The sequence below is a fragment of the Sciurus vulgaris genome (assembly GCF_902686455.1).
Source record: "Sciurus vulgaris genome assembly, chromosome: 15".
Lineage (NCBI taxonomy): Eukaryota > Metazoa > Chordata > Mammalia > Rodentia > Sciuridae > Sciurus > Sciurus vulgaris.
Genome location: NC_136476.1, coordinates 11,972,740 through 11,996,922, shown reverse-complemented (window position 1 = coordinate 11,996,922; position 24,183 = coordinate 11,972,740). Strand labels below are relative to the sequence as shown.

Genomic DNA, 24,183 nt, shown 5'->3' with positions numbered 1-24,183 from the left:
TCTTAGAAGTAGAAAAACACAACAAAACAAAACAAAACAAAAAAACCCAACAAGGCAACCAATGAAAAATGTAAATATTCAGTAGTATATAAATAATAAATTGTGTAAGGGGAGAATATGACCTTAATTCTCTGAAATTGACTAATGTAATAACAATAATGCTGTGAGTTTTTCCATTAACATATAGCAAGACTAAATTGATGACACACAGTTTGAAACTTTAGCTCTCAGAGAAGGCCTACTAAATATAAAACTTTATGGTAGAGTTCAATTTTTCGGTTTGGCCTATATTGACTCCCATAACAATGTTCCAAATGTACATGCAGTATTTATTTTACAACTTCCTTCTAAATGACCTTTCAAAAATTATGATTCCCTGTATTCCTTACCAGATGTGTTCTTTAATATCAACCCTTGATGTTTGCAGTTATTAAATAGGTTCAAAATGCCTGTTCCAAGCAAATCAAGTAAAAGTCTCCTAGCAAATAAAACATAATGCTTTATTTTGTTCATAAGTAGGTATCTAAGTGGAATTCAAACAATTATGTTTTTTCTTAAAAAGACTGACAACATAATGTCAATATTTAGTAACTCATAAGTTACTAGATGGAGCAAAATTTAATGTTTAAACACATACTTTTGCTAGATTTAAAATTTTTTTTCACTGGTTAATTCTGACTGTTTACCAGAGTTTTAGAAAATTTCTGGGATATGTTGCCTTCTGATTTGGGGGCTTAGGAGCTGCATGTTAGTAATAAATGTCTTCATCAATCCTTTTCCATGGCAAACATTTCTAATTGTGCACTGAACTCATACATTTTTTACTTTTAGTCAAGGTAACTCTATTTTGTTTTCAGTCAGAGAAGAAATATTTTCATGTTCATTTTCTTAATGTTGTCAAAGATAATAAAAAAGATAGAAAATGCAAAAACTTTTGTTTTCTGGCAACTGTTTCATTCAGATTACTAAATGGTAATATAATTCACTTGTCTCCTTTCTAAATACTAATCTTGCATCTTCATAGAATGATTTCAGGTGGTGTATCAGCTGGAGCATTAACCTCACCTCTCTATTGCTTTGAATAAACTTTTCATTCCCAATCAAACCAGAGAATGGGACTATGTAGGCAAAATTTCAAAGCAAGGAAAAGGAAACTAGAGGACATATTTAGTTTATCTCCTCTTGTTTTACAGAAAAAAAAAAAAAAAAAGAAGCTCACAGAGATCACATAGAATCACATAGGATGTAAAATCTAAGATAACAGAATCCCCCAAATTCCAACTCCATTATTAATACATAATGACATATTGTATATGTCATTGTTTATTTAATTAATCCCTGTCTGTATAAAATTCAGGTTATTTACAAGTTTTAATTCCAGCTAGCAATGCTTCAGTACATAACTTTGTATATTCACATGTGCAAATAAATATGTAGGATAAACTCCTAAATGTTGAAATTACCTCTTTTGTTGTTTTTGAAGGTATTATCCATTTATTCTCCACAGACTTGTACGGATTTATATTCCCCTTACCATTATGTGAGCATGACTATTTTCCAGTGCCATCACTAGTAGTATGTTATCAACATTTAGATTATTTCCATCTGAAAGGTGAAAATGGCATCTCAGTTTAGTGGTTTGCTTTTGTTTTAATATATATTAGTCAGCCTTATATCACTATAAATGTCACTATAACAGAATATCTGATACAGACTATTTACAAAGGAAAAGAGGTTCATTTAGCACACAGTTTTGGAAGTTCCAAGTCCAAGATCTTTTGACCTTATTGGTTTGCCCTCTGAGAGGGTGGCCAATGGTGGCATTTGAGGGCAGGATCACATGTAGGAGTAAGTGGTCACATCTCAAATGGAAGACATAAAGAATAGGGTTCCATGGTCTGTTTCCAGGTAATACCCTCAATTTGCCCAAGGACCTCTCACTAGGCCCACCTCTTAAAAGTCCTACTACCTCCCAAAACCATCACCTTTAGGGGGGACATAGACAGTATTTAGACCATAGAGACATGTAAGGTATTAGACACATTTTTAACATGATTTATCATTCATGAAATTTTTGTACTTCTAATCTTTTTCCATTTTCCTGGTTATTTGTTTCCTTATTGATTATAGATTTTTTAAAAAAAAATATATTAGGGGGATGAACTTTTGTCCATTGTAGGAGCTATAAACTTTTCTGTATGTCTTTCACCTTACTTTTGAGTTTTTGCCATGCCAAATACATTGTTTTTTAAAGTATATAGATTTCCAGATTTTGATAGACCTTTATTTTTTATTCATTTATTTATATGTGGTGCTGAGAATCAAACCCAGTGCCTCACACATGCTAGGCTCTACCACTGAGCCACAACTCCAACTCTACATTATTTTTTGTGTGATTAAATTTATCAATTTTTCTAAAAGACCTTTTAAATTTATATTATGCTTAAATAAAAACAGAAAAAAACCTTTTCCAGTCTTAACATTATTTTTGAAAACCTCCCCTGTTTTTTATGCTATTTTTATGGTTTTATTTGTTAACTTTTTATATTTAAATCTTTGATCCCTATATAATGGGTTCTGACTGAGATGTGAGAAATGCTTCAAATTTATTTATTTTTCCCCACTGGTTTTTCTACCACCATGCTTTATTTAGTGAGTTGTTTTTCCTCACTAATTTAGGTTAGCACCATTATTATATACTATCTTTTTATATGTTTTGGGTCCATTTTATTCCATTGTGATATATATAGACATTTGCTGTCGGTAAGTTTTAATCATTAACTTCAATATATCTTAATATTTAAAGAACTGATTTCCTCCTCCACCTCACTCCTGGATATATTTTTATGGTGATGCCAGAATTTGTTTCCCATTTGTATTGGGAAAACTTATGTATTCATATGATAACATCTTGTTTTTCTTCTGTTGCTCATAGATTGCCTGCCTCAGGTATAATACCACCAAGTTGGTAAATTCTAAAATAATGAGGCACAAGTTCATCTGAGATTGAGGTGGGCAGTCTTCCCACAATTATAAATCAATGTGTTTTGCTTGGCAAGTGAAATCTGATAGAAAGGTCATCCTTAGGCAAAGGGTCCTGAGCAGTATATCCACAGTGTTCACTTGGGCCAAGAAGGGAGGCGAGTGCAGGGAGCAGAGCACAAGTTTCCCTAAAACCTTGTAGCACGTGCATGTTGAAATTAATGGAGGATAGACGTGATTTCAGAAGTACTGTATTTTCAGTTTGGGTTGACTGTAGTTCCTTAATGTGTGAGAAATGGAATTTCTAGAAGTTAAATCAGTGAAGGAAAGTGCACCATTGTTCTCTTCTCCAGGACTGACCGTAGTTGTATGGAAATGAGTTTTACATGTTTTTTTTTTCTGTGCAACAAACTTCTTGGCAAGAAATAAAATCTGTATAATACATTACCTCTGAGTTTTGCTTAAAGAGCTCAAGAATAGGCATATGGATAATAGCTTAAAATATAAATATGGTCTTTCCAGTTGTAGAAACCTTCTGATCCAAGAACTACTTTTCCTGTTCTCCAAAAAATATACAGCTGTAGACATACCCATAAAGCACCAAGACAAAAATACATGGTATTTGACTCCTAAAAAACAAAAAAAAAAAGAAAGAAAGAAAGAAAGAAAAAAAGCCACTGGCCTTTTTTTTCTTTTTTTGGAGTACTACTGCCCTGTGATCAGACAGAGTGACTTGCAGTCAAATCCAGATGCCAAGTTGCTGTGTCACCTTCTAGCCACTAAACCCTGTAACTAAGCATTTTTGTTTGGTAAAATTACAGAAGAGATGCTGTTTGGTAAGATATTTTGTTCTATTTTAGTAGCTATAGTTTGTCTAGGAAAATGGCTGTCACTGGGTTTTCTCATACTTATCCCATTTGTCTATTTGTGTATGTGCCTGGGGAGAAGTGCATACTTACAGTGTCAGTCTAGAAACAATTATCCACTCCCATCCCAGTATACACTGTCCTGATTTCTAGGCATTTCTTTATTGAGTCCACACTAGGGGAGGTTTGATAGTTTTTGGTTTGTGGATCCATATAGGTTGACAGTGTGAAATTTATGAAGGCTCCATTGGTAAAGGTCAGTGCTAATATCACATTAGTTTTGAAAATAGTTATATCTAGACAGATCTGCAGACATCTTTTACTCAAATGCAAGTATGAATTGGTTCAATCTTGCCAGGAGGAGACCTACAGACCATAATATAAGGGTTGTGAATATAAATTGCACAGTTGAATTTGTCATAAATGGTATAAGTAATCCAGTGATAGGGTCTGTGTCAGATGTCATTTATGGAAATAATTATGTTTTTACAAAATGGAAAAAGGTGAAATACTTGCTAAATTTGCCTGGTCAAATATAAGTCCTTCGAAGAAAAAGGCAATTCTTAACTCATTTATATATTTCCAGTACCGTGCCTGGCAAGTAATGCTTATGAAACCAATGAATAATACTCATTCTATAGAAAGATTGTTTGAAACAAAGAGATTAAAATGTTTCCTGGAAATAGATTATGTCCATGAATGCCCCTACTTGCTGCTCTACCTTAAGAAGAATACCTTAACTGAGGATGGAATCCTGCGGCACTTAACCACTGAGCCACATCCCCAGCCTTTTTCTTTGGGGTGGGGTGAGGTGGGGGGGTGCTGCCAGGGATTGAATCAGGGGCAGTTAACCACTGAGCCACATCCCCAGTCCTATTTCGTATTTTATTTCGAGACAGAGTCTCACTGAGTTGCTTAGCACCTTGCTTTTGCTGAGGTTGGCTTTGAACTTGTAATCCTCCTGCCTCAGCCTCCTGAGCTATTGGAATTACATCCCCAAAGTCCTTTTTATATTTTGTTTTAAGACAGGGTCTTGCTAAGTTGTTTAGGGCCTTACTTGCTGATTCTGGCTTTGAACTTGGAATCCTTCTGCCTCAGCCTCCTGAGCCGCTAGGATTGAAGGCATGCACCACTGCCCCTGGTGCATCAGTGTTTCTTTAAAACTCTCCAGGTGTCAATGTTGACAGTCAATGAATTATAAGCGAATCTTTTACAGAGAAATTCTAAAGATCAAAACCATTCAAGAGGGGTGGGGATGTAGCTCAGTAGTAGAGTGCTTGCCCAACATGTACAAGGCCCTGGGTTTAACTGCCCGCACCACCAGCACCTTAAAAAAAATAAAAATAAAAAATAAAAAAGTTTTTAAATTGTTCATGAAACAGAGAAAAAAAAAAAATGTCCCAAGAAATCAGGTAATACTTTAGAAGTAAGCTGCTTTCTCTTATTTATGAATAATTTTTATATACTAAGGACATACTCCTTTTTTATGGTACAAATATTTTCTTCACTTTCTTGACTTTTCCACAGGGTGGTTCTTTCACAGACATGTTTTTAACTCTTACACAGTGAAATCTTCCAATTTATTAATCTAGTTTTGTCTTCTTGTGGTTTCTCTTATTTTTACCCAAAGACTAACAACTACCCCTCCCTCCCAATTAAAAGGACTTCTGGACATGTTCTTAACTAAAATAATGAATAAAATATAAAAATATAAAAAATATGAAGGATACCTTAGTGACCCTTCTTCTCTAGCATGTTAGTGAGCTTTGTGTTGCTGTGACCAAAACACCTAACAAAAACAACTGAAAGCAGGAAGGATTTATCTTTGATCCCAGTTTCAGAGAATTCAGTCCCTAGGCAGCTGACTCCAAGGGAGAAACATTATGGTAGAAGGGAACTGCAGAGGAAAGCTGCTCAGCTCATGCCAGTGGGGAAGGACAGAGACAGAATGGAAGAGAGAGAAGCGGAGAGGTGCCAGGGACGAAGTGTAAACCCCAAACCAAAGGCATGCCCCTCGTGATCTACTTCCTCCAGCCACACCCTACCTACCTAGAGTTACCACCCTATACAGTAATCCTTTCAAATGATGACTCCATCAAATGGATTAATCCACTCATAATCTAATCTTTTCATCTCTGCACATTCTTGCGTTGTTTCACACATGAGCTTTTGGGGGATACCTTATATTGAAACCATAACATTGAGCAATTCTTCAATCAAGAGATGTTTTGAAATCTTTACTGGATGAGTAAATGCAGAATTACAGCTGTTGACTACAAAACCCCTTCCACCTCAATTTTGAATTCCTTTGTGGAGATTAGGGAGAAATGGTTGAATAGAATATTTCAGGGCATTGTAACTAAGTCAGCTATCAGCAGGAAAGATAAAGCAAAGTAACATTTAAGAACAAATTGAGGAATTTAACCAGGGCTTACACTGCCCATGAGGTGCTCCTTTGAAACTACACAGTGCTTATTTTTGTGTTGTTGTAATGAAGACCTGTTTTTAAATACACCCCCAAATAAATACTCCTACAATTAGATTGCATTTTATTAAATATTAAATACATTTCCCAATTAATTTATTTAAACAAATGTTATGGCTAAATTTTCTCAAATGTAGCAGGTTAATTTTTAGAATTGGCAGGGAGCTTGTCGTTCAGGAAATTGCATTACTTTTCTAATTCTGTGCTAGACTTAAGACTAGGGTTTGATTTTCTGAATCCCCAAATAGTGCTTTTCCACCATACTGTGTTATAGAAGGCTGTTTTTTAAAAAGTGTCATCCTGGGGCATTTAGTTCCAGGACTTTTTTTTTTTTTTTTAAGTTAGAGTACAGTGGTTATACATAGTACATTATACATAGTAGTTGGGTTCATTTTGACAAAAGCATACATGCATGGAATTTGTTTCTAATCCCCATCCTCCCCTCTTTGCCTGTTCTCCTTTCTCCCCATATTCTCCTTCATCTACTCTACTGATCCACTCATTTATTTATTTTTAATTGGCACTTTATATATACATAAAGGTGAAATTCCCTTTGGTGATGTGATTTTATTAAATTCATTCCATATTTTCTGCCCTTTCCCACACAGGATGTTTTTAAAATTTGATGTATGATCACAAAACAACATTTAAAAATTTGATGTAAATTAGGTCAGGGACATGTGACCTATACTTATATAGGAAAAGTTCAGCCTGGTTTTGTCCGTAAAGTTTTACTGGAACACAGTCATACCAATTCATTTGTGTCTTGTCTACAGTGGCATCAGAGACCATATGACCTGCAAAATCTAAAATATTTAGTCTTTGATACTTCACACAAGAAGTTTGCCAACTCTTAATATAAAGTAATAATGGAAAAATACCTTTAAAAAGTTAACATTGTCATTTTGTAATAAATTTTAAGTAACATGCTTTCTGAAAAAGTTAGAAGTCTGGCTTCTTATTGAGATTTATAAATGATCTGGCTATAAAGGACTAAAATGCCTGCTTTCTTTAAAAATGAATAAGGGCTGGGTTTGTAGGGAATCGTTGAGCTCTTGGACTCTGAGATTCTGGTTGCCATGATGAAGCCTGTGACCTTGTCAGCATTGACTGTAGACAGGAAACGCCTCAGCCTGTCACTTCTGTTTTGTTGCGATGTTACCTGAACTCACCAAATGCACTACTTCTTGGCAGGTGGAGTGGATCCAGCAACAAGTGGTGAAAAAACGAACAAAGAGGGACTATGACCTCAGCCGTGCCCAGTCTACTTACTTCAACGATCCCAAGTGGCCGAGCATGTGGTATATGGTAAGCCCTACAAAGTCTGGCCTGGGGCAGAGTCATTCGGTTTTGTGTTGTATGGGGAAAAATCTCTTGGCATTGGGTCAACAAAGAGATAGTGACCAGGGACTTTTTCCTGTTTTAAGACTCACCATATGAAATTGGTTAATGGCATAGAATGTTTTCTGAATCTTGTTTGAACTTAACCCTTTGGGTCTAAGAAGAAAGGGAAGAAAGCTCCAATTCATAGAAATTGTGTTCGAATGTAATGTAGCAAGTTTCTATGTTTGGACCTGCAGATAGAAAAATATACTAAGGTACAAGTCACCCTCAGATCTATCTATAATTGTGTTCATTTTTTAACACATTTATCCCTCCTTGAAACCAGTCTGGTTAATGACTATTGGTGCTTGGAAATAATTGAAATGATTCTGCTAATAAGAATCCCTACTTATATCATCTAATGTGTGTTCTATCCCTACAGATACTAGTATTTAAAACTAGACCTTGAAAAAAAGATAGTTGGAAAGTGTTGGGTCTTTAAAAATTTTATTGGTTCTCTTTAGTTGTACATGAGAGTAGAATTCATTTTGATATAATGAGACAAGCATGGATTATATCTTATTCTAATTAGGACCCCAATCTTGTCAATGTACATGATGGTACATGAGACTCATTGTGGCTTCCTCATGTATGTATATAGGAAATTATGTAAGATTCATTCCACTGTCTTTCCTATTCCTGTCCCCCCTCCCTTTCCCTTATTTCCCTTTGTCTAATCCACTGAATAGAAATTTCTGCCCCCTTAATTGTGAGGGTTAGCATCCACATATCAGAGTAAACATTCAACCTTTGGAAAGCATTTGACTTGTAACTAGTTCAGTGGTTTAACTAAAAGATGTTTCCCTCAGGGCAACTTGCTTAACATGCTGAGAAGAGTGATCCCATCTGTTCACTTCACATTGCCTCCTTTGAAAATAAGCTTATCTAGTCTTAAGAGTTTTTAGCTTCATAATTATTGAGAAATGGGTTTAAATATATTATATTATATTATATTATATTATATTATATTATATCATCATCATCATCATCATCACTGGCAATTGAACCCAGGGTACTTTACCACTGAGCTACATCCCCAGCCCTTTTTATTTTTTATTTTGAGACAGCATCTCACTAAACTCCTGAGGCTCAACTTGAACTTGAAATTCTCCTGTCTCAGCCTCCTGAGACACTGGGATTATAGACATGCACTATCATGCCCAGCCCATCCATTACTTACTCTTAATCATGAGATTCAAATGTTATCAAAAAAAAAAAAAACTATTTACTTTTCTCTTTCTTGAAAATTTGTATTGCTAAACATTATATTTTCCACTATACAATGTTGTTTTTTTTTTTTTAAATAAACCCTATCCCTCACTGTACAAAATGTCTCTAAACTAATGAAAGGACCTGAATCCTTAGCATTTTCCATTCCTACCTCATGATTTCCTGGATCCTAGCCTTCCATTCCTTCTGCCTGGGGTGCTCTCCCTGCCCTTGCCCACCTCCTTGGATCAGGATCCTCCCACCCTTCAGAGACCACACCCAACACTGACTCCTCCCCAAAGTCCCTCCACATCCTCATCTGTCATCATTTTCCCTTCCCCTGGGGTAATGGGTCCTCCAATCCTGCTGTTCTTGGAATTCATCACTTGGCACTTTGTATTCTACATACTAATATTGTTCTTCATTTGCTTCTGCTAGATCAGAGTCACTTGAGGTCATCTGCATATCTGTCCTTCTTTATAAGCCCCCTAAAACCTAACAACCCTTTCAATGCTGGGTGTTTGTGCTAATTTGGAGGTAAATTTGGAGGTGGGGGGATATGACTAGTATTTTTCCCAAGTACCCTTTTCTTGCTCTTACATAGAAGTGGAAGGTTGTGGAAATATTTTAGACTCCAAACAATTTTATACAGAAAACTCTATCATGTCTGAGGGGAAAAAAGTAAGGAGTCATAAAGCTGAGTTCAAAGGGAAGTGGGAATTGAGACATCATTTGATAGGAGTCACCTGAGGGGATAATAAAACATGACAGCTTATTAGCTCTAACCAAGGAGGAGTGAAACACAAGGGAAGGCTTGGAGCAAGTGTTGGCAGGAGCTAAGGAGCTTTGTCTGCACTGACAAAATAATAAGAATATAATGGTATTAGGAAATAGGGTGGAGACAGAAGTGCCTCTGCACCCATTTATATGACCAGGATGAGGGAGACCTTTCTTACCTCACATTTTTCCTCATAGGAAAGAGCCAAGTTGCTGTCTGCATGTGCCCCCTGGATGGTTGGGGATGTTGGTACTTGTCCTTGACCCCTTCATCATGTTAGCAAGGCATGCTGAACTCTAGGAGCAGCCCTGGCCAAGACTTAGCATCTCAGTTAGCCTGGTGACTAAAGAGTCCAGTTCTTGTCTCCCAGAGAAAGGATGAGAGAAGAGCTTTCACTGGGTCATTGGAATATGTTTTTCAACACAAATTAGATGATAATAATTCAAATAGATAACAGTTATTGAACAGTTATGTTGTTCTAGGCAATGTGCTAAGCACTTTATGTGTATTTTTCTAAGTAACCAAATGTGTGCATTAATATTGGCCCTGTTACAAAAATGTGGAATCTGAGACTCAGGAGGTTTATGGAACTTACCTAACATCACCTAGCTGGGAAATGAGAGAAATGAGATGCCAAAGCAGGGACATTGATCCCAAAGTCCAGTGAGTGAGATGGCATCCTATCCCTGTCTTTTCTACTGTTTACTAGCCCCGTGAGGCAGACATTAGTCCTGCCTATCAGGAATTTCTACTCTATCCATAGAGAAGTTACTGAAATACAAGCAAACTTGTAGGTGCCACAGAGGATGAATGTGGATCTTGGGGACATTCAAAAGACTTTAAATAGATTTTCATTAAATGATTTCTTTACCCTTAACAAAAAGGGATGGAGCCAGATGTGGTGGTACATGTCTCTAATTCCAGTGACTCTAGAGACTGAGGCAGGAGAAGCACAAGTTCAAGTTCAGTCTGGGCAACTTAGTAAGACCCTGTCCCAAAATAAAAAATAAAAGTGACCTGGGGTATAGCTCAGTGGTAAAGTGTCCCTGGTTTTAGTCCATAGCAAAGAGGTGGGGGCAGAATGGGAAATGGATTACATACCTTACGTTTATCTGTCAGAAATACTCTCACAGAACACGAGCTGAAACTGGAAACCTGGATGCAAATCCCCATTACTTCACTTAGTAAATCTATCATTAAGATGGTTAAACTCACATCAACTATGACAAAAGACTTTCTAGCTGTTGTGACTGAGTTATCTATTGCCACAATACAAAACATCACAGAACTTATTTTTTTAAAACAGCTATTATTTAATGGATTCTGTGGGCCAGGAGTTCCAACAGCCCAGTGATGGTGGCATTTCTTTGATCTGTGATTTCTGGGGCTGAAACTGAAACCTGAGAGTGGGGAAGATCCACTGCCAATGTCACCTGGTCACGTGGTCTGCAAATTAGTTTCTCTCCACCTGGGCCTCACCACAGGGCTTGAATGTCTACTTGAGAAGTCACCATCTCCAGGCAAGGGATCTGAGAGGTGGTGGTGGAAGAAATGCTGCTGTATTTTGTGATCTCACCTCAGAGAGCCACTTGTGTTGTTTTCTGTGAGTCATACAAGTCAGTGCTGATTCTGTGTGAAAGGGGACTATACGAGGGTGTGTGTACTAGGAGGTAAGAATCACTTGCAGCCCTTTTAGAGGCTGGCTACCACAGCTAAATGAAATTTTGTGTGAGAAGATTTTAGCACAGAACCTGACACTAGAGTACCTTCAACAAATCATAATTGTGGCTATTGTTATTCTTTGACATCTTCACTGAAATACATGCTGGTTTTTTTTGTATGCGTGGGTGGAACTGGGGATGGAATTCAGGGCCTTGCTTATGCTAGGCGAGTACTCTATCACTGAGCTACAACCCTTGTTTTCTATTTTATTTTATTTTATCTTATTTTATTTTGAGACAGGATCTCAGTGAGTTGCACAAACTAACCTCAAACTGGCCATCTTCTGAGTAGCTAGGATTACAGGTGCACACCATCACACCCGACCATGCCGTTATGTTTTTATTTGTACTTTCAGTTGCTACTAGTCAAAGAAGTTTGAGAGTCCATGTCCAGTGGGCACTCTTTGGAGCATTCTTTGATGACACATTATTGACATAACTGAGCCACAGTGTTCCTTTCCTTCTTCTTTCTCTGAGCCCTGGGTTTCTGAGGACTACTTGGCCAATCTCCATAGGGTTTGGCCTCCAACTTGTGAGCCTGGGCCTGTTCCTGTCATTATGTATTTGCCACAGGAGAATGGAGATTAAGGAATGGCATGAAGTGTGCCTGAGTGTCTCTTTTAATTAATTTAAAATCTTTGCTCATGTCACTCCTCCTCTTGGAAAATGATGTGCAAAACCATTATGTGTAGCCTTGAGGCTTTGTAATTGTTCCTCTGTCCTGGCATATAGTGCTCCAGGAGTTTGAGGGCCCTGTCCTAGAAGTACAACTCATTTTTCCTTGCATCTAAAAGCTACTTCCACATCTGTCCTTTGTCAGGCAAGACACCAGCACTGGGGGTTTAGAAAGACACATGATTTCTGCCTCCTAAGATCCATAAAGCAGATAAGGAGTAGATAAAGCATCAAAGAAAGCTTAACAGTCAAGCAGCTTTCCCCCCAAATCTCCCCCAGAATCATGTGCCTTTATCCAGCCACTGGTGTTTGGGCATTGGCTGTAGTTTTTGTTTGCAGGTCTGGTTCTTTCTTTTTTGGTATTGAGTAGAGGCAGTAGGAGTTTATCAGAACTCTGTGGGTGATTTTTAATGTCAGTAGGTGGCAAATGTTCAATAAATGGTAATTGCATAAAAGGATGAGTAAATCTATGATTACCTCCATAGTAGAGAAAATAATTGCTCACATTAAATGAGCACTCAGTATGTGTGAAGTGTTTTGCCAGAGTCTGTCATGTGATGTTTTAGTGCCAGTGTTCAGTGAGTCAGGAACTTTTGTCTTCATTCTTATAGATGAGGAAATTAAAGCATGTTAAAGTTAAGTTACTTGCCCAAGGTCACACCATTCAGAAAGGGCAGACACCAGTGTTTGAACTGGTTCACTCTGCATTCAGAAACCTTAGGTTCCAATTTCTGCATCTGTGGTTTTTGAACTATCAGGCATCAGAGTCATCTGGAGAACTTGCTTCTTTTTATTTATTTATTTATTTTTTATTTTTACAGACTGCATTTTGATTCACTGTACACAAATGGGGTATAACTTCTTTATTTCTATGGTTGTACACGATGTAAATTCACACCATTTGTGTAATCATGCATGTACATAGGGCAATGATCATTAGTCTGTCTCATTCTACCATCTTTCATACCCCTGCCTCCTCCCCACTCTCATTTCCCTCTACATAATCCAAAGTTCCTCCATTCTTCTCTTACCCCCACCCCCATTATGTATCATCATCCACTTATCAGAGCTTAAAATAGATTGCCACCCACCCTCCATCCTACCCCCAGCACTGAGTCTTGGAATCTGAATTTCTGATAAGTTCCCCATTGAGCCAATGCTGGGGTCCAGGAACCCTTTTGAGAACCCACTGCTCTGCCATACTTTAAACACAAGGTTATGTGAGCACATTATGATGTACCTCCCAATTATCAGATGGGAGAAGAAGAGCTTTTAAACTTATGGTACATTTTAAAATACATTTGGTCAGTTTAACTTTTTCTTGCTGACAACATTTTCTATTTGGAAAGTTGGCAGCTTTAATGTGAGGAGATATTTTCACTTTACTTATACTAATTGAAAATACCCTTGGCTTATGTATTCTTTCAAGCAACTCCAGAGACGAGAGATATCTGACAGGAAATGTCAGGAGGATTTGGTCCAGTCTTTGGAAATGCATTGCAATAGAACTAGTTGGTTTCAGTGGAACCTAGATGATGCAATGAACCATTTTTACAAGAGTAAAGAAAATTCACTTTGATTCTAGAGATGGCAAGGTTAAGGAAGACTTTTTCTTATGGAACTAGGAATGCCAATTGATCAAGGTCAAGGAGTGTGATATTTAAAAATTATTATGAAGTATTTAGGCATACAAAGTTTAAAGAATACCACAAATGCCATCCAACCACCTCAAAAATCTAAGGAATAGAGCATTATCCATTTAATTAGGGCCCCCTGGGATCACTATTCTAATAGTGACTTCCCTCTAGAGTCATCATAGATGATGAATTTTGTTCACATCGAAGGAGTTCTCCTTTGTTGGAGATATGCTTCTCTTTGTGGAAGGGGTTAACCAATAGAAAATAGTTTTACATTTTTGGAAATTATCATAAAAGACTTTCTTACATGGAATTCAACAGTTGGACTATTGATGAACAGACCTAAGAAAACAACTTGAAAAAGAAACTGGAATGAAGATTTAAGTTTAATAGAAAAGTTCTTTTATTTCTATAATCATATAGATATTTTATTGCTCAAGGAAATTGGTATAGCATTATATGACATTTCTTGTCGAATGTTTAAGAACTAATAATGATTTTGGAGAAGCCCATAGTAAATAACTTCATTTTCTTCTACTTCAAAGACGAATGCAACTCAAAAGAAAAAAAAATGGGAAGAAGGAAAAAGGAAAGGTGGATTAATTAATACTAAGTTATAGTTAGGCAGGAAAAAGAATTTATGGTGTTCCGTTGCACAATAGGGCACAATTACCTAAGGATAATGTACTGTATATTTCCAGAAAACTAGAAGAAAGGATTTGGAATGTTTTCACCACACAGAAATGATAGAAGTGCGAGGATGAATTGAAACATCACATGGTACCCAGTAAATATGTAGTTTTTATGTGCATCTAAAAAATAAAATTTGAAAAAAGAAAGAAGCAAGGAAATACTCTGCAATATCATCATTTGACTCTCAGACACTAATAGTTAACTGGTACTCTTGACTCACCCTCCTAGCAGTCAAAATTTCTGTGATGAATATTGGGTGGCCTATTTAATATGCATCATTTCAAGACAGACCGTAACAAATGGACTCTTTTTTTTTTTTTTTTTTTTTTATGCACTACCTCAGATTTTATGAAAGCTCTCTGGGTGGTTTTACTGAGGGAGAAAAAAAATCTTATTTGTCGATCAGCAGAGTGAAAATTAGCTGAGTTCATTTATGTATGTGGGGCATATCTGCCAAAAACGATGAACTAGCTAGGATAGTAATTGCGAAAAATGATTTTAAGCCACATGGTTCTTTCTCAGCCAACTGGATGGTGTTCAGTACTCAAAGAGTTTGAGGCATTGCTGTTTCTGTGGTTGGCACACATTTTCCTAATGATTTATACTGTCATTTGACTCTAATAAAATCTGGTGGAGTTTGTGGCATTATTGTCCTGGCAGCTTGGAAATCATCCTTTTAAGACACCTCATTGAGCTGTTTTAATTGAAAATGCAACATGGTGGAAGTCTGCAACCATGTGGCACATTCTGGTGCAAGCAAGAGGCCTATGAGAAAGGACAAACTCCAATTAGACAGCAAGTGATATACTGGTATTTGCTATGAACGAGTTCTGCCACCTCTACAAAGGTATTTTACTTCTGTCAACTGTCGGTTTTTAGAAAAAATGAGAAATCCAGATCAATGGTTTCTGAAGGACATTCCTACTATTCACCTGGTCAATTGTACTGGATATTGAGTCTAAGAAGAGCACACACCATCAATGGATCCATGTCTTGCTCTCTAGCTAAGAGCTACCCCATGAGGTTATAACTGTTTTGTTGAGCTTTCAATAGAATACTGCTTCAAACTCAGTATGTCTCTGTGTTGGAGGTCCCCAAGACCACCCGCACATTTGGTGAATCACTAGGAGGGCTCACATGACTCATCATGTAGTCATATTTATGGCTGTGATTTATGTCAGTGAAAGGATACAAAGCGAAATCAGCAGAAAGGAAAGGAACATGGGGCAAAGCCCAGAGGAAACCAGGCTCAAACTTCCAAGAGACTTCTCTGAGCAAAGTTGCATAGAAAGCACTTAATTCCCCGGGCACTGAAGTGTGACAATACATGTGAAATCTTGTCTACTAGGGAAGTTTACTTGAGACTAAGTGCCTCAAGTTGTTATGGAGATGATGACCAAATAGGCACCCTTTGCTTCCTGTGCACCAAAACCCCATACTCCCTGGGGGAAAGCAGGTGTTGCACCACGAGCCATATTGTTTGCCTGAAGAGTTTAGGTGCAGTAAGCCCTTCTTATTAGGGAATGGTGGGAACCCTCTCAAAATCCAACTTTCCAGGTGCCAGCCCAAGGCCAACCTTGCAAGCAGATTTTTCAGAGGATATCAGTCTCAGGCCTGCAACTCTTTTCTCCACTTTCCCAAACCAAATAAATGCATGATCCTGGATTTGTTCATTTTCACTCTGAGTAGATAGAAACTTGGATATCATCCTTGATTCTTCCTTTAAAGCAATCTACCTAGCAAAAGCCATTCTACCTCTTCAGATTTTTGCCATCTTTCCTTCCCCACCACCACTGCCTAGTCTATACCACTGCTGTCTCTCAGTTAGACTATTGCAAAAGCTGCTCACCTGTCTCCCAATTTCTACATTTGAATTCTTCCAGTCTATTCTCCATACAGTTATTGGATTGATCATTAAAACCCCAAACCAACCAACCAAGGAAAACCTCCCCACATAGTCACTTCCCTTTGCTTAGCACTTCTAAATGACTTTCTATCATTTTGACAATCCAGACCATTTCCTTCAAGTCCTCACATGGTTTGTTCCCTGCCTACCTCTCCAAACACATCTTGCAGAATTTTCTGCCTCACTTTCTGACTTCAACCTTCAGGCTTCATTTTTCTTCCTGGAACATGTCAAGTTCATTTTCCCCACAGATTCTTTGTACTGCCTGGATGTTCCTCCTGTGCTCCTTCCTGGGTTCATTCTGTCACTCCCTTGAGATTGCCCTAATCACTTTCCCAGATCCTCCACTGCATTCATCAAATCACCACCCTCATCTCTTTTGCCCTTAATACAATTAAGAATCTTTTCATCTCTTTGCGATCATGTGATAACTGTACTTCCATTAGATAAATCCCATGCAGGAAGGAACCATGGAAGAAAACCATCCTGCAATCCTCAGTGCCTCAGACCATTCCTGATATATAATAGACCCCTATAAATATTTATTAAATGAATGATTAAATGGATCAATGAGACAAGAATAAGTAAAAGATTATTTGTACTTGTGTTTGTATCATACTATATTTTCAGTTTATATTATCTTTAGTAAATTCCCAGTAAAAGCAGAAAAGGGTATTTTATGAGTTTTGTGTGTGTATGTGTGTGTGTGTGTGAAGAAATTGTGTATTTATGATTTTCTTTGGAAGTGTTTTTTCTGATATCTTGAATTTGCTCCTGTGTCCCTCAAATGTCCTTATTTTCTGGTCCTTATGCCTGGAACATTACTTCTGCCATGCTTTCCTCTCATTACAGAGACTATTTCTGTAACTTTAGGTCTGTGATCAGGATGGCAGTTTAGTCTGTCAATACCTGCAAATATTGCAGCCACTTCAACAAGATTCATGCATATATGCTCAAACACAACAAAGTCTTCTTTTATTGTGTTCTCTTACCAATGCAGATGACTTCTCTAGGTAGAGGAAGTCAAATGCTTTTGTAATAAGTTTCTCCCATTGACTTTCTACCCACCCTATGTTTCATCAGAGGTAGTAATCATAATGTTCAATGGAACATACTAGGAAGCCACCCCCATTATGGCATTTTGAAAATCTCTATTACTTTCTTGAAGAATTTAGACTGGTGAGAGTCTCAAACACTGACTCAAGGATATTTAGAATGCCTTTAAGGCCTCACCTGGCCTTACAGTGGAAGACTGAGCAGGAACGATAGCACCTTTAAAAAACTTTCAATTCACATAATCATAAAATAACTCAAAATTTTTTAAAAAAGGAAAGGCATGCTTATATTTCCAAGAAAAAGCAAATTTGGATTTCAGGTAGGATCCATATGTATTCTAGAGTCTGGAAAGTCCCAGTTGCCCATTGAGATGTCTGTGAGGCACATTTTATTCATATGCATGCATACATTCATTTTATATTTGGCAAAGGCTTATTTTCTTCCTAGCAACTACAATGTTCCTAATACCAAGGATAAAAGAGTGAATGAGATGGCCATATTGTCTTCTATAATGAAGCTTATGGGGGACGTTTTATGGATAGGAGTTTGGGCTACTTTAATCAATTTGCCTCATCATTTGATGCTGGTCCATTGAGGTTACATAGCAGAACCTTAAGTGATACTCTCTGATTAACTTATGATGATTATGGTAATTGGGATTTCATTGTCCCACATGATGGGAGTGATGGAAGTGGGTATGTTAGGAATGTTAAGTGAGTCTATAAATAGCTAGTCAAAGTGCTTCCAGAAAAGGCCAATAATTAATGACCCACTTGGAAGAAATCATTTTTGGTAACATTTATTCCTGCCAATGCAACCTTTTATGAATATTCTTGAGCCAGCTATAATTTATTCCATACTGGTAATTTATCTTCTTAGATTTGCTTTCAAATCTGTGTGGGTAATTTGGCTCATGAGGCCCCACTATATACTATAATGAGTGGGTTTGTTAACAGAAATGAAGTTGTTTTTATCAAGATTTTAGCTGAGACTTTTCTTTAATTAATAACTCATTTTCTGTTGGATAGTAGATAGGATTGACCCTTGAACTCACTTAATCTGTGGTTGTCTTCGTGAATATGTTGATTCAGGTTTTGTTATCAAACAGTTTCTCTGAATTCCTCATTTTTTTCACCCTGTATTGGGGTTAGTTCTAGTGATCAAGGCACATCTTTTTGGCATATTGTAACTTATCTCTTAACTTATTATGCTAATAAGCAGGGTTCTTTCAGTAAGTGCTCAATTTCTATTATCTAAAGTGAGGAGAGGTCATTTCGATTTCATCATATTCCAAATTCAGAGAACTGCTTTTGGCTATGCCTAGAAGGTAAGGGTGGCTTCAAATGTCCCATGATGAAAATTCAGATTCTAAAATCTCATGAGACCAAGGCATCTGAAATGCTTCTTTTCTTTTATTTTGGTTGGCAGTGAACTTGACCAGGAAATTAATGGAGGAATAGCAATGATTTTTTAACAATCCAGTGATAAGAAGACTCAAAAAGAAGAAAATGCATAAATTGCCTGGGGAAGAGAAAGTAATAATTATCTCTACATAGACCACACTTGCACATCTATGTGACCTTTCTAGTTTTCCCATTGTAAGAAATCCTCGGTAGGCTGCCTTAGCCTAAGATGGAATTCTGTGTTAGTGGTGGATAGTCCAGTTTCCTAATGGTGCAGGCTGAGAGGGCTCCCACACACTAGAGTCAAATTACAGTGAGACAAGTAGCAGAAAACTGCCCACTCCTGGAACAAGATTTGATTACTTAATTGCATAGTTTCAAATCAAAATTGGGTTCAGAATATTGTATTAACTTTTGATGGTAGATGATGTAGACGAAGTAGAAGAATGCATTGGCTGATTATTCTTTCTTTGATTAGAAGAGAAGAACCTGGTAAAAATCCCAGTTTCTTTCTTTTTTGCTAAAAAAAAATGGGTCAGTTTGTCTGAATAGCATCCATTCAAATATTGGTACAAGATCTACAGAATAATCTTAAAAGATGACTTGGAAGAAATGTAGCTTTTTATTTTTATTTTATTTTTTTTTTGTCTTTTCTTTTTCAGTTTCCTGGTAAGTTCAATTTGACCCTTGTAAAATGGCTACTGATATACAATTTCTGATCCAGACATCCTAAATTAGCATGTCTGAAGCTAAGCGAAGAAAATAATGCCTGGGTAGCATAGAACTGTGCTTTCCTAATGATCTCTTTGCATGGTTTCCTCAAACTTAGTTAAATTAGTGTCTTGAAAACTTGGTGTTTGGGTTCATTACTAGTGATAGAGAAATTATTCTTATCTTTCGGTGAACTGAAAGGAACTCAGCAGGATTCTCAACAGTAGGACGTTAAGCCTAGCTGGTTTACATAAATGTCTTTAGCTCATTTCTGTGCTGTTGAAATCTTTTGTAAGCCCATTCTCACTTTCTTCTGTGCCTATATCCCAGGCCCTTCTGCTTCAACATCCATGCTGTACAAGCACGCCAAAACAAACACTACATGATTTTGCTGTCTGTGCTTATTTTGAATCAGGTCGTCTTTAGTAAGATAGAACACCAAATTAGAGAAATAAGCCTGAAACCTAACTCAGTCTAACTCCTGAATGTGTGCTCAGTATCCACCTTGTATGTTTTCAGTAACCAAAAATCCACTCGACTCAGAGGGCTCTTTCTGCAGTGAGGAATTTCAGAAATGTGTCACCTGGTCTAAATTCCAGGTTGAGGATCATATCTGATCCTTATTTCATGTACTTGTACTGAAAACATTATAGAACATTTTTGGAAAATTTAAAATAAAAGTCAGGAGAATAACATAATCAACACCCATGTCTTCATCACCATCTTTAATAATTATCAACTTAAGGCCAGTGCTCTTTATATATTACACAATCCAGTCTAACTATCTTAAAGCCAATAGCATACTTCATCACTGCATGTTCTAGTATATATTGCTGTAAAAACATCCTTTTTTAATAAAACCATAGTATCATTATCACATGTAAAAATTTAATAATAATTTATTTATATGTTCAGATATCCAGTGTTGAAATTTTCCCTACTGCTTCATAATTTTTTCTTTATAATTTATTTGATTCAGATTAGATAAGGCTCATGCATTGTGACTGATCGATATATTTCTTAAATCTCTTGTATTGTATGGCTTCCTTACCATATTTTTTTCCTTTGAAATTTTTCATCAAAGAATCTAGGTTATTTCAAGTCTTTTGATCTGGATTTTGCTGGTGGCATTTTTGTACTATCGTTTAGGAGTTCTATCCCTACCATTATCAATAAATTGGTAGGTAGGAAGAATGGAAGGCTGCAGTTCAAGGTCAATGTTATTTCTGAAAAGAGTTAGGGAAGACCACTCCCTAGTTAATATGTATATTTCTGTCTGGAAGAACAACAGGTTACCTAGTCTATCTTTGTCATTTTGGCAGCTACCATTGCTTAAATTCTTTACTTTTTCATTAAAGTTTACCACATGGGGATATTCTCTTTCTGTGATTCCTTCCTCATTTGCTGACTAGAATACCTTGATAAAGAGGAATTTCTCACCAATGATTGGAACAAGTCTGACATTGTAACTAAAGGAAAAGCAAGATTAATCCTCAGTTCTTTTCATTGTATTTATTAGGGGTTTACTTCCATAGCATTCACCAAAGACCACCAATGATTTTTTTTCCTAATTTCATTACAAATTCATAGGGTAGACGTATTTAATGCACTTTATTTCATTGAAGTGATAAACCTTATTCTTGCTTAAATTGTTACATCTCTGGCTAGTTAGAGCTCATCAATTTGACTTCCAGGTACTTTTGAGGTAATTCAGTATTTTTTTCTTCTGATATGACAATTTGCTTCCTATTCTGTATTTCCTGCTCCAGGTCTGGAATCAAATGTTTCTCCAAAGACCCCTTGTTTCTTAATTTTTTGAAATTGGGACAACAGTATGAATGCTGAGATTCTCAATGCTATTGGTTTAGTCATTAGGACTTTATAGTAGACAAAGTTAGGCCTATGCATTTTTCATATATAAAATAGGAAATGGGTCTATACATACATTTTCAGTTTAAAATCAATTACACAACATTTTAAAAATTATCCTCATCAATTTTACATCTGCATCTTTTTCCCATGTGAAAATCCAGTTCTTAGTGATATCAGTATCGTCACTCTTTGATTTCATCTCTCCTTGTATGTACCACACTATCCCAGAATAACAATATTATGACAGGTACTGTGATGACTGCAAATAATTTATTATAGTTCTTAAAAATATACCCCATACATGTCACAGGGTCAAATTGATTATTCAGATTATTTCAAATATTTCACTCTCTTTAGACTTTTTTTGTGGTGGCTGAGGATCAAACCCAGGACCTCACATAAGCTAGGCAAATGCTTTTACTACCAAGATATGCTCCCAGCTCCCTCTGCAAATATTTGTAAATGACTCTCATGTAGCCCCAGTATCTTTTCAAGGTCAATCTTTTTTGTTTTTACTGTTCTTCAAAAAGAAAAAAAAAAAAACAAAACTGTTTGGGGCTGGAGGTGTAGCTCAGTGGTAGAACACTTGTCTAGCATGGTGGTTTTTTTTTTTTTTTTTTTTTTTGTAATAAATCCTCATCACCAAAACATACAAATAAACAAAACTCCCAAAACCAAAAACAATTCACATTACATATTACATGATTTTTACATTTTACTCTATCATTATAGTTTATTATACTTTAAATTTTTTTTTTCTCTTCAACATGTTTGGGTTTATGTTCTCTATACTGTCATTGCAGGTTAGAAAATATCCCTAAGATGTGCTTGGCTGTAGTTTGTACAGGCAATAGATGGAGGGTAGCAAAACCATCTGTTTCAGCAACCTGATATGCTGGCAATATATATTCTATTATGAATGAATGAAATTAACTCCACAAGGTCCATGCACAATAGCCTATAATTATTTTCCCTAATGTGCCTACATTAGAAAACTCTGTTAAACTTGCCATTCATTATTAATTTAAAAGATGAGGTGAGGCAGAATTAGAAACATTTCTAATTGTAGAATTCTCCAAGAAAATGAAAGATTAAAGAGATCTGCAATGTTGAATCCTGATTCATTCAAGACAAGTGACAGGGAATGTGCAGTGAACAAATCATTTAAACTTGTGGTGCACACTAATGAGCATTGAATTTGTTCTGCTCTCCCAGGACTTAAGAACTAGGAGTTACTACAGACTGTTCAATAAAGGCATTAATTTAATATGTAACAGGAGGGAAAATGAAGGAAGAAACAAGAAATTGTAAGTCCCACAGGAAAAAAAGTAAACTGATAATGATTTTATTCACTCAACAGTTTATTGAGCTTCTCTTATGTATCAGACATAAGTTACCCTGCTAGAGACCACAGATATGAAAAGGTTAGGTATTTTGCCCATAAGCAGGTCACAATCACACTGGCTGACAACTGGATGCATTGTTTGATCCAGGAGTGATACAGGTCTCTAGGAACCCAGTTCTTTATGCCAGTCATTGTAATTCTGATCCTTCCAGTTGCTGGGTTGATTCTCAAACAAGCCTTCTGTTCATGATTACAAGACAGATGCTGTCAGTAGTTCCTACTTCAAGTTTAATAGGAAAAATGAGAGCCTTTGCCTTGGTATGCCAAGAAAAATTCTTGGCATCAGGTACGTAACTTTCTTTTTTGTCTCTCCTTACCTGTTTCTGTGTCCTATTCTTATTTCCTGATCACCGAGCCTTGACTGTCTTGCTGGACACTTATGGGAAAGTGTAGTTTAGAAGGAGAATAGTATGTAAGAGAGAGGAAGAATCCTCAGAGTTGCCTGGTCCAACAGAAGTATTTAGGCAAGAGTGAGTATCTTTGTCATGTCACAATGTTCCATGGTCAGAGGGAAGGCAGCTGTTGATGAAAAGCCCTCATCAGACAGCTTTCCAGAAGAGACAGCTGGCAATGCCTTTGCCAGAGCATGCTCTGAGCTGGTCAAAAGGGTGGTGGGTGGTCTTCAGACTCTGACTTGGCTTCTATTTGACACTTGGTGCTGCTGGATACAATTGTCTCTGCCTGAATTTTTGACCAGTGTATCATTCTGGCATGAGTTCTATGCTCCATATCCTTGGAGACTTAACCTTTAGATAATTTTTTTTTTAAATTGTGGGTTTCCCCTGCTAAAGGTTGTTTTATAAATTTGAAAGTTATAGACAAGTTAAAAGAATAGTATAATGAATACTTATGTTTCATTCACTGGATTTGTCAAGAGTGAACATTTTCTTTGTGTACACACACACAAACACACACACATGCACACACACACACACACACACACACACACACAGAGTTTTTCCACCTGAATTCTGAAAGTACATTTCAGGCATTGTGAAAATGCAGGCCTAAATGAATACCATCCTTATTTCAAGAAGAGCAATGATGATTTTATCAAATTTACAACCATATTCAAATTGTCATGTGATATTTTTGGTAAATCTATCTCTTTTTATCCAGAACTTAGGATTATACTTTGCCATTATTTATTTTATCTCCTTAGTTCCTTTTATCTAGAAGCTCCCCTGTCTTATTGGGGACATGGGAGCTTGGGGAGGGTAGGGATATCATCTTTCATGTTGATGACTTTGATCTGGCTATACTTAAACAGTTAGTGGAATAAATCTCATTTTGGATTTGCTTGATGATTTTTTTCAAGACTGGACGAAAACATTTTTGGCACACTAACTACTCAGGTAAGACTGTACCCTTTTCAGTGCTTCATATCAGATGGTATAATAT

General features: G+C 36.7%; 1 protein-coding gene across 5 annotated transcripts in view; it reads left to right on the top strand.

The window, feature by feature from the left end:
* Nucleotides 1-24,183, top strand: part of PCSK5 (proprotein convertase subtilisin/kexin type 5) — a 437,767-nt gene that overhangs the window by 82,400 nt on the left and 331,184 nt on the right. For all 5 annotated transcript variants that reach the window (XM_079112090.1, XM_079112091.1, XM_079112089.1 and 2 more), the window contains exon 3: nucleotides 7,528-7,641. In XM_079112090.1, coding sequence (XP_078968216.1) covers nucleotides 7,528-7,641 — 114 coding nt within the window. The remainder of the gene's footprint in view (nucleotides 1-7,527; nucleotides 7,642-24,183) is intronic.